This window comes from Pteropus alecto, unplaced genomic scaffold (genome assembly GCF_000325575.1).
Source record: "Pteropus alecto unplaced genomic scaffold, ASM32557v1 scaffold7, whole genome shotgun sequence".
NCBI lineage: Eukaryota > Metazoa > Chordata > Mammalia > Chiroptera > Pteropodidae > Pteropus > Pteropus alecto.
The window spans coordinates 11,230,551-11,242,775 of NW_006494614.1; the positions used below are offsets into that span (position 1 = coordinate 11,230,551).

The window sequence follows — 12,225 nt, forward strand, 5'->3', positions numbered from 1 at the left end:
AATAAAAGCACTAAATGAAAGAGACAAAGCATGTGTTCTCAGCTCTAGGAGAAAAAGCATGTGCTTTAGAATAAAGAATCTGGGTTCAAATATCTACTCTGTGATATTAGCTGTATACATATGGGCAGATAAGTATTTTAAAGTATGAGCCTCAGTTTCCTCACCTTTAAAATGGGAAAAATATGCCTACCCCCTACAAAGTTTTCATAATAATTAAATGAGATATGTTAAATTATTATAAAACATATTGCAGGTTTTCAGCAATTAGTTAAGCTGTTTCTAAATGCAAATAAGGGCATTTTCTTTTGTGTTCCCTTACTGCTCTGGCAAAATTCTAATTATATGATCTCAAAGAATAGTATAATATTCAACTAATCTATATAAATGTATATATTCATTTAGGAAAGAAACATTTATTGAGCACTTACTATATGAAAAACACTAGTGTTAATAACAGCAGCAATTAATGTTTGTTATTACTCAGATGTTTTAAAGTTTAACCACATAAAGAAAACTGACTTAAAATATACCTATGTTAAAACTAATAGGTAAATATTCTCACCTGCACCAGTGTCTGAAATTGTTCCCACTGTTTATCTGATAACTCAACGGGCAGACACAGTAAAAGTTCAACACAGCTTCTAAAAAACAAAATTGGTAAGGGTGCAAAAGAATTATTAAAATTTGAAGTAAAAGAAAATGAGTAATTCTAATATCAGTAAACTCCTAAGAACCAATCTATTTAAAATTAAACTATCATAAGAGCTGAGATATAAAGTTAAAACAAAAAAGCTAAATCTAATCTTTTATTTACTCAAAGGTCTACTCACAATGCCAAGCGTTCCAGAACCAATGCTACATTTTCACATTCAGAGGTAAGATAAGGTCGGGCTTTAACATAACTTTGGATAGCCACTGTGTATACCTCCAGTAAAGGTAAGGGATCTTCTGAAGTTTTCCATTTCTCTGCATATTCAAGGAGTGTCTGTTTTGGAAAGAATAATAAAAAGTATTCAATGTAAACTGAAATACACATTGACTAATCAACTGTTTTCTTTCCTCCCTGAGAAACCTGAAAAATAACTTTTTTTTATTTATAATAACAAAAATTAGTTTATACTGATTAAAATATTCAAAGTAATAAAGCCACAGTCTTATCTCCAGCAGCTCTCTATTGGAGAAAAAGTCAGTGTTAATTCATCCAGCAACAGCATCATTTCATGAAGTTTGGTTTTAAATAGTGGAAGCATATGTCCTCTCTTCCCTAGACAAAATACCACCTTTCACCACAAATTTTCTAAGATTTAAGTATTTTTTTAAAAAAAAAAGACACCTGGGCAAGTAATACTTGACCAGACATGCAGTGAAGAATTTAAAAATTATAGTATATAACATTATTGTCTTTTATGACAAGCTTTATCATTTAAAAAATCTAGACCTTCAACATACACATCGAGCAATATTAAAGATATTATAGAATTATTATAAGGTTGAGTGATTTTTGTAATAAAGTACTTATTTATTAAATTTTTAAAAATACCCCTCATCTCTTAATGAAGTATTTCAAGTTTACCTTATCAGAATTACTAAAAAGAAAAAAAAAATGCCGTATCCTATAGAATAAAGAGATGGAAGGAACTTGCTACAATAAACACCCACATGTTAAGTAAGATACTACAACTGTTAAAATCGTGTTACTAAAAACTATCTAAAAGGTTCTATAATTATGCTAAATAAATGAAGTAGGACTCTAATGAAATGTTTTTATAACATAGAGGACTGCCACAATTGGTCCTCTTCACACTTCAAGGTTTAAGATTTATCTCACCGCATGTGGAAATTCAGATGTCATTTCCTAGAAAAGAGGGTATCTTGAAGGAAAACTTGATGACTTGTATCCTCTGGCATACAGAAGCAGCTTTAAAAATATACATGTGTAGGTAGGTAGGAAAGAAGGAAGAAAGGAAAGTAAAAAGGAAAGGGGAAATGAATTACATTCTACTACCAAACACACAAAAGAAAATACTCCCTGCCTAGTCCTCTCTACTAACCTCTAAGTAGCAAAAGTAGTAAGTGATTACAGAGAACAAAGAAAAAAGGAAGAATAAAATCTGGTAAATTAAAGAGCAACATAATAACAACTCACTTCTGAGTAGTCATATACAGATAGACCCTGACCCTCCTCTCCAAGTTGGAAAGAGGTGCAGGTAACCTGGAGATCCAGTACATCCAACTGGCATGTGAAGTGAGGACTATCCTGTGGCACTGAGCCCTTTAACCTGTGGAGTCTAACTCCAGGTAGTGTTAGAATTGAACTGAATTGTAGGACATCTATTTGGTGTTGGAGAGATAGAGAAATGGTATTGGAAAAGACACCATGTATTTGGTGTCAGCATTAAAAATCTTTCAACAGGACTTATAAAAATCTAAAAACTTATCTAATTGTATTGCATTCTGGGATTCTTTTCTGATTACCTTTCTAATTCTAAGGCTAAAATGAGTATGATGTTCTGTTGTCTAAAAAATGTGACACATGTAAATGTTGGCATGATCGGTTTTAATGTTTTCCCGGGGCATTTTATGATGATGTGACAGAGAATGACCTTACACCTTAAAGGACTTCAAAATTAACACCAACTATGCATACAATTCTTACTTTAGCTAGCATCCATCTCTTTACAAAAAGTTATTAAATAATATTTTCCCTTTTCTGAAAAACAAGTTTGGATATTTAGGGAATTTCATGCCTGACAAACACTCCCAGTCTAACATGGATTAAACTGAACACTTAGGTTCCTTCTCCCTATTAGTCCTCTTGCAGCAATGAATCAATTTCCATAATGGTTTTAACTTTTGCTGGAAGAGAAATATATATCAAACGGATTTCCCAACAGCGTTAAAATAATAAGATGCCTCCTTTTTGTGTCTCCCAACCCTCAGGAAAAAAAAACCCAAAACCTCAAAAAATCGTATATATCTACATCTTGCCCAAGCCCTACATTTCTTGCTATATCTAGCTATGCAAAGGGTACTCATACATCTCTGCTTTACGTTCTACTTTCCTCAGATGAAATAACTCTTTAAATTTAATTCTAATATATAATCAAAGATGAGTTCTTTGGGGTCTAACAGAGTTTGAATTAATGAGAAAAATAATTGACAAATCACAGGATGTTAGAACCAGAAAGCACCTTAAAATGATCTCCTTTCACTTCATTTCATAGATGAGTAAAGAGGGAAAGAAAGCAGATGCTGGTGAAAAAGAGACCAGGCAGGTGGCTATTTAATAGTCTGTGAATAATATATTCAGGGAGACAGTAGAAGAAAAGGATGGCAGCAGATTATGAGAGATGGTACCAAAAAGAAAACTGACAACATACTCATACTGATTACATAAAGGAGAATAAGTTAAAAAGTTGGGTTAAAAAGCAAACATCCATCTGTATAGAGAGTTGATATGCACAGGCAGTAAGTATATTGATAACAGAACTTTCCTAATTTCTCAAGACTCTAAGATCAGTAGTGAAACTGGAAGCATCCCTAACATGACTGGTTAATAAATTATGCTTTCTCCAATTAAATAAGTTACTTATTTGTATCTACTGCCTTACTCTATACAAGGGCTTTCAGGTACAAATCCTACAATGATCAGACTCATATTCTTTTCAAAGAATTATGAAGATCATTTAATTGTTTTACAAAGGAGTAATCAAAGGGTCCAGCGACCTGCACGATATTAATACAATTGGTAATAAGCAAAGCCAGGCAGCCTCATTCTCTGTGAAACATTTTGTCCACTACAAACAAATACTGTTTGTGGTAAGGTAACAGAACTATAAATCTATGGAATCACTGTCTAATTGCAAGTGCCTTTTACCTATATTATTTCAATTATTCCTTAAACTTCACGAGGTTAAGTACTATTTATCCAATTTTCCAGCCACAAAAGAATGAAATAACTTGACTTCTTCATCTGTTAAGATTATTTTAACTAAAAGTTTAGAAAATCCAACTCAAAGCAAAATAAACAATAAGAAAGGTTTCTCACATAATAGGAAATTAAGAGGAAGGGCCAGTTCCAGAATTGGTTAGTTTAGCAGCTCAACAATGTCTTTAAGGACCTACCTATGTCTTCGCTCTGCAATCTTCAGGTAGTGCCCTCACCCAACCCCCAGGTCTCAAGAGGGTGAAACAGACTTCTTATCCAGTCTCAGCAATAACCAGAAGAAAAGATGAGAGCATCTCTTCACATGCATCTCTCTTAGGAACAAGGAAGCCTTCCCCAGGAACCCCTAACAACCCAATTCCCATTAGCAGATTTCTCGACAGGTCTCAATGGCCAGAACTGCATCACATACCTGTGTCAAAAACCACAGCCATAATGGAAACCCATATCAGATCTCACTCTCCAAGGTTGGAGACAGAGCCTGCTTCTCTGAAGCACAAAGCCATGTGGGGAAAGGAAAATGTGTGAATAAAATCAGAGTTCTAAGGAAGTGAGAGAAGGGCCAAAGTCTCAGACTAGTTGTCTCACCAATGGTTTTTATTCCCACATTCCCTCAAGAATGAATAAGTGAATGTGTATGTATATGTATGTGTGTGAATGTGTATGTGTACACATATATGTATGTATATTTATGTCTACATACCCACATAAAGATAAAAGTCATTGTGATCTATTTTGGGGGATGGTATAGAGAACAAGAGATAGGAAAAGAAACTTAAGTCCTTCTGCAAGGGACCAGATTGCTTCCATTAATCGGTAAACTATAAACTAAGTATGATAAGAAAATTTAAAGCTGTGTTATAAGAATGATTGGTAGAAGTAAGGATGCTTAATCTGGATAAGAAATAATATTTACTGAATATTTATTATCTGCTAGGCACTGTTCTAAGAGGTTTTACATTTATTACCTATTAGTAACTAGGTAAATTACAGTGATATCCTTCTTTTAAAAATGGACAAACTGAGGCATAAAGAAGTTAAAGTAACAAGTCTCAATGTCACAGATGGACTTAAGACAGAGAGAAGAGTCAAACCCTAGTAGTCTGAATTCAGAGTTTACGTTCTTAACTACTATGCTCTACATTTCTGGAGAAATAGAAATTTGATTCTGAGCCAAATTCACAAAGGTGAAAACTTGTCAAATAAGAGTTAGCCTTATTCTGTGTGGTCTCACAGGACAAACCAGAATCTCTAAAGTTTGAAGGAGGTACGTTTCTGCTTCCCATGAAGCAGAAACATCAAACAAGTAGAGTTAACCAGAAACAGAACAGGTTAGTCTCCTAAGACAGGAGGATCTATCACTGAAGTTTTTCAAGCAGGAGCAAGGTGACTCTGAGTTCAGGATGCTATAGAGGGAGTCATATTTTGAAAATACATTTCATCATACCAGAAGAAACTACACAAGTGTGTAATGTGAGTGTGTGCAGGTGAGAGGGCTCATACAAGTTTTGGTTGGTGTGCATATTGTTTTAAAATTATTTTAATTAGTTTCTAATATTTAAAATTAATTACAAATTTTACATAAAACTTATGTAAAGTTTTTTGACTTTTTACAAAAGTATTTTCTGACTTTTCTCTTTAAAAAATTTTGGAAAATTGGGCAACCCATATTCAAGGTATTTGTGGTCACAGCCTCTATATTATAGTGTGTATTATGGAGCAAGCCTAAGATAGGAGAAATACAAACAAAAGAAAGGTTAAAGGATCATTCTCCAACAGGTTCTCTTAACAGTTTTCTCAATCAGGAAAACAACAAGCTAAGTACCCTTACCATAAAGACCATAATAATCTGCATTCGTGAGCCTGGAGCTCTCAATTGGTTTTTCAGTGGATGGCTAGGGACCAATAGACATTTGAGGAAAGCATCTAATAGGTGTGAAATCAAAACAAACAGTAAAAAAAAAAAGAAAAAAAAAACTGAGTGAGCAGAGACTATAGAAGTAGAAGACAAAATTCCAAGAATCTATCATTAATAGCTTCGGAGGTGAGAGAATGTATTAGACCTATGAACAAAAACACCACATCATAAAGGATATTTATAGAAAAAAGATTTAAAAATATAATAGCAGACATGAAAACCTCAATTAAAGAGTTGGAAGATAAACTGAGGAAATTTCCCCAGGAAGTAAAAGAGATAGAAAAGATAAGAAAATTGGAGAACAGCGTTAGAAGTCCCATAAATAACAAGAATTCTAGTAAGACAGAACAGAGAAATGGAGGGGACACATCAAAGAAATTAACTAATTCAAGTTAATTTCCAAGAACCTAAGGACAAGAATTTTAAGATTAGAAAGACCCAGAGAGTGTCCAGCACAATTACTGAAAGTAGACCTATATCAAGGTACTTTGTCATAAAATTTCAAAGCTCCAGAACAAACAGAGGATCAAAATAAGCTTTGGGGGAAGCAGAGAATAGCAGACTACTCTAAAGCCAACACTTGGAGTCAAAGGAAAATGAAGCACTTCATTAAAAAACTAAGGGGAAATTATGTCCGTCCAACTATAATAATAAGTATTAAGACAGGAAAGTCATTTTCAGATATGCAAGTTACCAAATTTTAACCTTCTAGGCACATTTTTTAGGATGCTACTGAAGGGAGAATTTCACTGAAATGAGGGAATAGACGAGGAAAAAAATGAGAATGGTATCTAGGAAAAAGGGAATCTACCACAAGAAAGAGGTGATAAAAGAAAAATCCCACAAAGACAGCTGTGCACTGGCCCTGAAGAATAACTACAGCATATCAAATGGCTCTAGGAGAAATTTCTTCAAGACAAATCTGAGACTACTTAATGTGCTTTGAATAAGCAGATTCCTACAACTGAAGGAAACTTTAGATTGAATTAGTGACACATACATTAAAAAACTCAGCTAAGGAAGTAAGATAGTTTACGTCTACAGAAACCTGAGCTCAACAACTAGAGAATGCACATTCCTTACAAACACAAATAAAATATTTACAAAAACTGACCACAAATTAGGCCACATACAGTTACAAGGAATAACAGAGTTAATATAAGACATTTCACATTCTTTGAGCACAATGCAACAAAGTTAGAAACTATTAACAAAAGAACGTTCCTACAAAGAAAACTACAAACCTGAGAAATTTTTTAAGTATTTCCAAATCATGGGTGGAAGAAATCACAATGGAAAACAGAGAATACTAAAACTTTAACTACAGCAAAAACAGCTTAACAAAATTCGCAGGATGCATTTAAAGCAATGTTTTTTAAATTTTAACCCCCCTCCCTTTTTTTAAATTGAGATCTAATTGTCATATAACAGCGTTTAAGTTTAAGGTGTACAGCACGGTGATTTGACAACTTATACACTGTAATGTGATCACCATCACAACATTAGCTAATACCTCTATTGTGTTATATAATCATTATTTCTTTTTTTAAATTAATTTATTTTTTAATGGTGACACTGGTCAACGAAATCCAATAAGTTTCAGCTGTACACTTTAACAGTAAGGCATATATATATTTACACTGTGTGTTCACCTCCCATAGTTAGATATCTGTCACCACATATTTAACCCCCCTTTACTTTGCATTTAAAGCAAATATAAGAAGGAAATTTGTAGATGTGTTTATATTCTAAGTTCTGCTAGGCTTTAAACACACACACACACACACACACACACACACAAATTTGTTTCAACACAGTACAAGCAAATCATGAATTTCCTACTAGCTTATGATTTTTTTTTTCCAGTGAAAAACACTAGGTAAAAACAAAACTGTACCCAGCTAAACTGAGTTGTGTAGGAATATGCAAAATACACAACTCAAACAAGTACCAGCTACCTCAGTTCACCAGGTGTGTTATGAGCCACACCCTTCCACACATAGTGTTACAACTTTCTGTCCAATTTCAGAGAACTCTCCTTCCACCATCTCACAACTCACAAGCTGCATCCCTTCTGACACCCACTTCTACAAGCAAACTTCACAAGTCTTTTTCAAGATAAAGTACCATGTTACTTTAGTACTTATGTATATCTTAACCACTAAATAGGTAACACTGTAGTACTATTTTTATAAGATTCTCTGTGTGCGACTGAAGTTTTTGAATGTTGTGCCTCTAAACCCATCTTTCACATAACCTCTATGATTTTTGTGCAATTTTGCATAGCAGGTGATTGCTAGGAATACATATGTTGCCATAAAGCAAAACTGGCTCCATCAGAAGAGAAAATGAAAGTCATAGAGGATAGTATTGAAACTAAGAGGAAAATTTGTGTGTATATTGTAATTAAGTAATACTATTGTGTGGATGTTAAATTTTCTGAGTGTGATGATTATATCTTTGGCCTTAGGAAATAAATGCAAAAGAGGCAATGCCATGAGTCTGTTAACTCTTAAAGGATCCAGAAAAAATAGAGAAAAAATTAAAGCATGAGACAAGGCAAATGTAGCAAAACGTTAACAACTTGTGACTACTGTGAAAGGTATATGGGTATTCACTGCAATATTCTGGAAACCCTTCTATAATAAAAAGTTTGGAAGAGCAAAATACTGGCAATGGTGTGGTAAATTCTTCACTCCTTGTTGTATCCAAGCCTTTTTTCACATGACTATTGAGTACTTCTCATAATGGTAGAGACTATTTTCATTACCCCACGTGAGTTGTTTTGACCAAAAGAGTGGAGCAGAGATGATGGTAGCTTAAGGATCATGCTCTCTCATATCAAAATGAGAAGATATGTTCAGATTAGTCTGCTGTCCCAGGAAGATGAGAAGTAGATGTCATCCCTGTTGCTCTAGTTCAGGCCAACCTATATATTAGTTGACATCAGGCCAAGATCAAACTTGTGCATGACTCCAGTCAAGACCAGCAGAGCCCTAACCAACTGCCCTTGACCTAAGATGAGTGAGCAATACATGGTTACTGTTATATATCACTAAGATTTTTGTGGTTATTATGCAGAATTTTATAATACAACTGGGTTAAGTAGCCAACTTAAGTTAGACAAACAGAAGGAACTCAAAGTATAAAAAAATTTTAAATAGTAAAAATAAGAAATAAAGAAAATAGAAAATAAAGATACTATTACAGAGAAGAGCAAAAAACCAATTCTGGTCATTTGAAAAACTAAAAGAAAATCCTTTGGCAAAATGGATCAAGAAGGAAAGAGAAAATGTCATGAAAGAGAAGGAACAAATAAATAGAATTAGAAATGAGACAACAGAAGCAATTCAGACTTTTCTTTTTTCTTTCTTTTTTATTATTTATTATTATTTATGTCTACAGCACCTGGTCTTCCTAGGTGGTCTCCTATCCAAGTACTAACCAGGCCAGACCCTGCTTAGCTTCCAAGATCAGACATCAGGCTTGTTCAAGATGGCATGGCCGTAGACCACGGACCGTAGCTCCTCTGGGACACGAACCCAGGACCTTCTGTGTGTAAAGCAGACATGCTAACCGCTACACTATGGAACCACATCCCAGACTTCCTTAAAATCATAAGATAATATATTGATTAATCTTATCCTTACCTGAAATAGCATAAACGTCTTTTTCTTTTTACTACTTACTTGCTTTTTAATGAAATATCTTGAAAATCTGAATGCAATAGTTTCAGAAAAACTTACTAAAACTATCTCAAGAAATAGAAAAAAAGTAATCCTTTACCCACTAAAGAAACCAAATTTAACATTTTAAAAAATCACCAGATAGTTTTTACAGAAAAATCCAGCAAACAATCCTTTAGAAAACAGATTATCTCTTTATTGCAGAAATTTCTGGAAGAAAGGAAGGGGAAAAATGGGAGGGAAAAAAGTTCCCCCAGTTTGAGGCTACTATAAACTGGGTATATGCAGTATCAGAAAGAAAAATCACAGGCCAATCTCACTTATAAACAGATTTTAAAATCCTAAATATTACCAAACCAAATCCTATAATAAACTTTTAAAACTTTAAAAAATATTTTGAAACAATCACAAAGTTACAAAAAAGTTGGAAATATGGTATGGTACAGAGAAAATTTTTTCCTGAACTACTTGGGAGTTATTTGTCAACCTGATGATGCCCCACTGCTTCCAAATATTTTAGTGTATTTCTTACAAACAAGCATGCCCTACATAACCAGATTATGACCACAAGAATCGGCAAATAAATATTCATAATGTTACTACCATTTAATCTTCAGACACCATTCAAGTGTACCAATTATTCTAATGACGTCTTTTATAGAATTCAGAACCCTGTGTCATATTTAGTTGTCACTTCAGACTCTTTAAGTCCTAAATTAAACCTAAAGACTCACTGAGGAGCCTGACTTTACCAAAGATTATAAGCTGGTTATTTTGTATACTGTCGCTCAATTTGGGTTTGGTATTTTCTCATGATTATATTCATGTTACGCATTTTGGCAGGAATATCACATAAGTGATGGTGATTTCTTCTCACTGTATCCTATCAAGTGGTGCATGATTTCATTATGCACCATTATGATGATGTTCATTTTGATCACTTGATTAAAGTAAGGTCTGCCCTCCTCATTCTGCTTGGTCTCTGACTTGGCATGTTAGAACTGGCCGTCTCTCTAAGTAGTTCCCCCTTCTCCCTCTGCTTTAGGCTCTGACATCCTATGCCAGGCTGTTCCTTTTACCTTCCTCTGGCTCAAAAGCCCCATACTAGGCTGCTCCCCCACCCCCCTCCCCGCCATGGATGCCTTACTCATTTCATTTGGGCTCTAAATCCAGCCTTCCACCCCACAGCCATCTCTCTATGGAGTCCTCCTTAACCTAACTAGGCTCCGACTCCTGCCCCACAGAGCTGCTATTCTGTGGGGATGGATACCCTCTTTGCCTGATCTGGGCTTTGACACTAACTGGGCCAATGCAACATCCCTGCTCTCACCCCCAGATACCTACTTTGCTCCACCCTACATAATGGATTTAGAAATAAATTATTCAGGAAGGCAAGAGGAATAACTGCAATGCATTTTTTAAATGTATTTTGGACCCAGTAGGATTTATTCTAGCAATATGAGAATAGTTTAAAATTAGAAAAATCTATTTACTAATTTACCACAGTATCAGATTTAAAGTGGAAACTATATAAATCTCAAAAATTACCCTCCCCCCCAAAAAAGGACACAATAAAAAATGTACCTGTTCAAGATAAAGGGAAAAACAAAACCTTTTTGTAAAAACGACTAGAAGGAAAACTCCTTAACCTGATGGAGGGGATTCAAATCTCAAACTTAAGGGTGAAAAGTTAAAAGCATTTCCGTTTAAAGTGAGAAACAAAACAAAAATGTCTGCTATCACTGCTTCTATTCAACACTGTAGGGCTAATCAGTACAATTAGAAAAAGAAATGAGAAAAAAAGAAAAAGAAATGAAAGTAATAAAAACTGGAAAGGAAAAATTAAAATGTCATTGTTGCAGACAGTGCATACAGAAGTCCAAGAAAATTCTGTATAGTTGCAGGATAGCAAACATTACAAAAAAAATCAATTCTATTTCATAAGCAAACAAGTAGAAAATATAATTGTTAAAAAGATACCATTCAAAGATACCTAAGAATAAATCTAACAAAAAATTTATAACATTTTTTCAGAAAAAAATTATGAAACTTCATTTAAAGACATAAAAGAAGGCCTACATAGATGGAAATACTGCATTCTCAAACATTGGAAGACAAAATTAAATCTATAAAGTCAAAGCAATGCCAATGAAATTGCTCACAAGATTTTTCTAATTTAACAAGTTGACTGTGTATATACATACATGGAACCACTTTAAAATGGAGCTAGAGCTGCCATCTCAGAGGAACTGCCTTGCATGTCTTATGCCTCAAACCTTTGGAATGTTAAAACAGGGCAAAATAACCTTTGGCCTAGGCTTAAAGCAACATTGTGTCCCACATAACTGTTTGCAAGGATAACAAGAAAACAAATATTACGACTACTGGATTGATGACTATTGGACTGAAAATTAAAAACATTGTTTAAAATTAGCATCACTACGTTAGCTTATCTGCACCAGTAGAAATGTCTTCCTTCTCCTGATTTCATCGTTCTCCTACATTTTCTCATAAATATCCCTTACCTTTGTCTCCTGATCAGAACACTACTTGGGTTTCTGCCTAAATCAGTGCTTCCTAAATAGCTATTCTATTTGATCTCAAACGCCTTTTCCCTCTCACTTTGGTCTTTTATTTTAGATTAAAAATTCTAAAATTCATGCAAAAGGCCAAAC

At 34.2% G+C, this 12,225-nt stretch overlaps 1 protein-coding gene across 2 annotated transcripts in view; it reads right to left on the reverse strand.

Annotated features, from left to right (window-relative positions):
- ZNF292 (zinc finger protein 292) overlaps positions 1-12,225 on the reverse strand; it is a 79,844-nt gene that overhangs the window by 36,650 nt on the left and 30,969 nt on the right. Inside the window, exons 5-6 of one of the 2 annotated variants that reach the window (XM_006926331.3) lie at positions 831-985; positions 563-641 (exon numbers count right to left, since the gene is read on the reverse strand). In XM_006926331.3, the coding sequence (XP_006926393.1) occupies positions 563-641; positions 831-985 (234 nt within the window). Of the gene's footprint in view, positions 1-562; positions 642-830; positions 986-12,225 lie in introns of those variants that run through there. The other variant, XM_025042531.1, reaches the window with a different exon arrangement.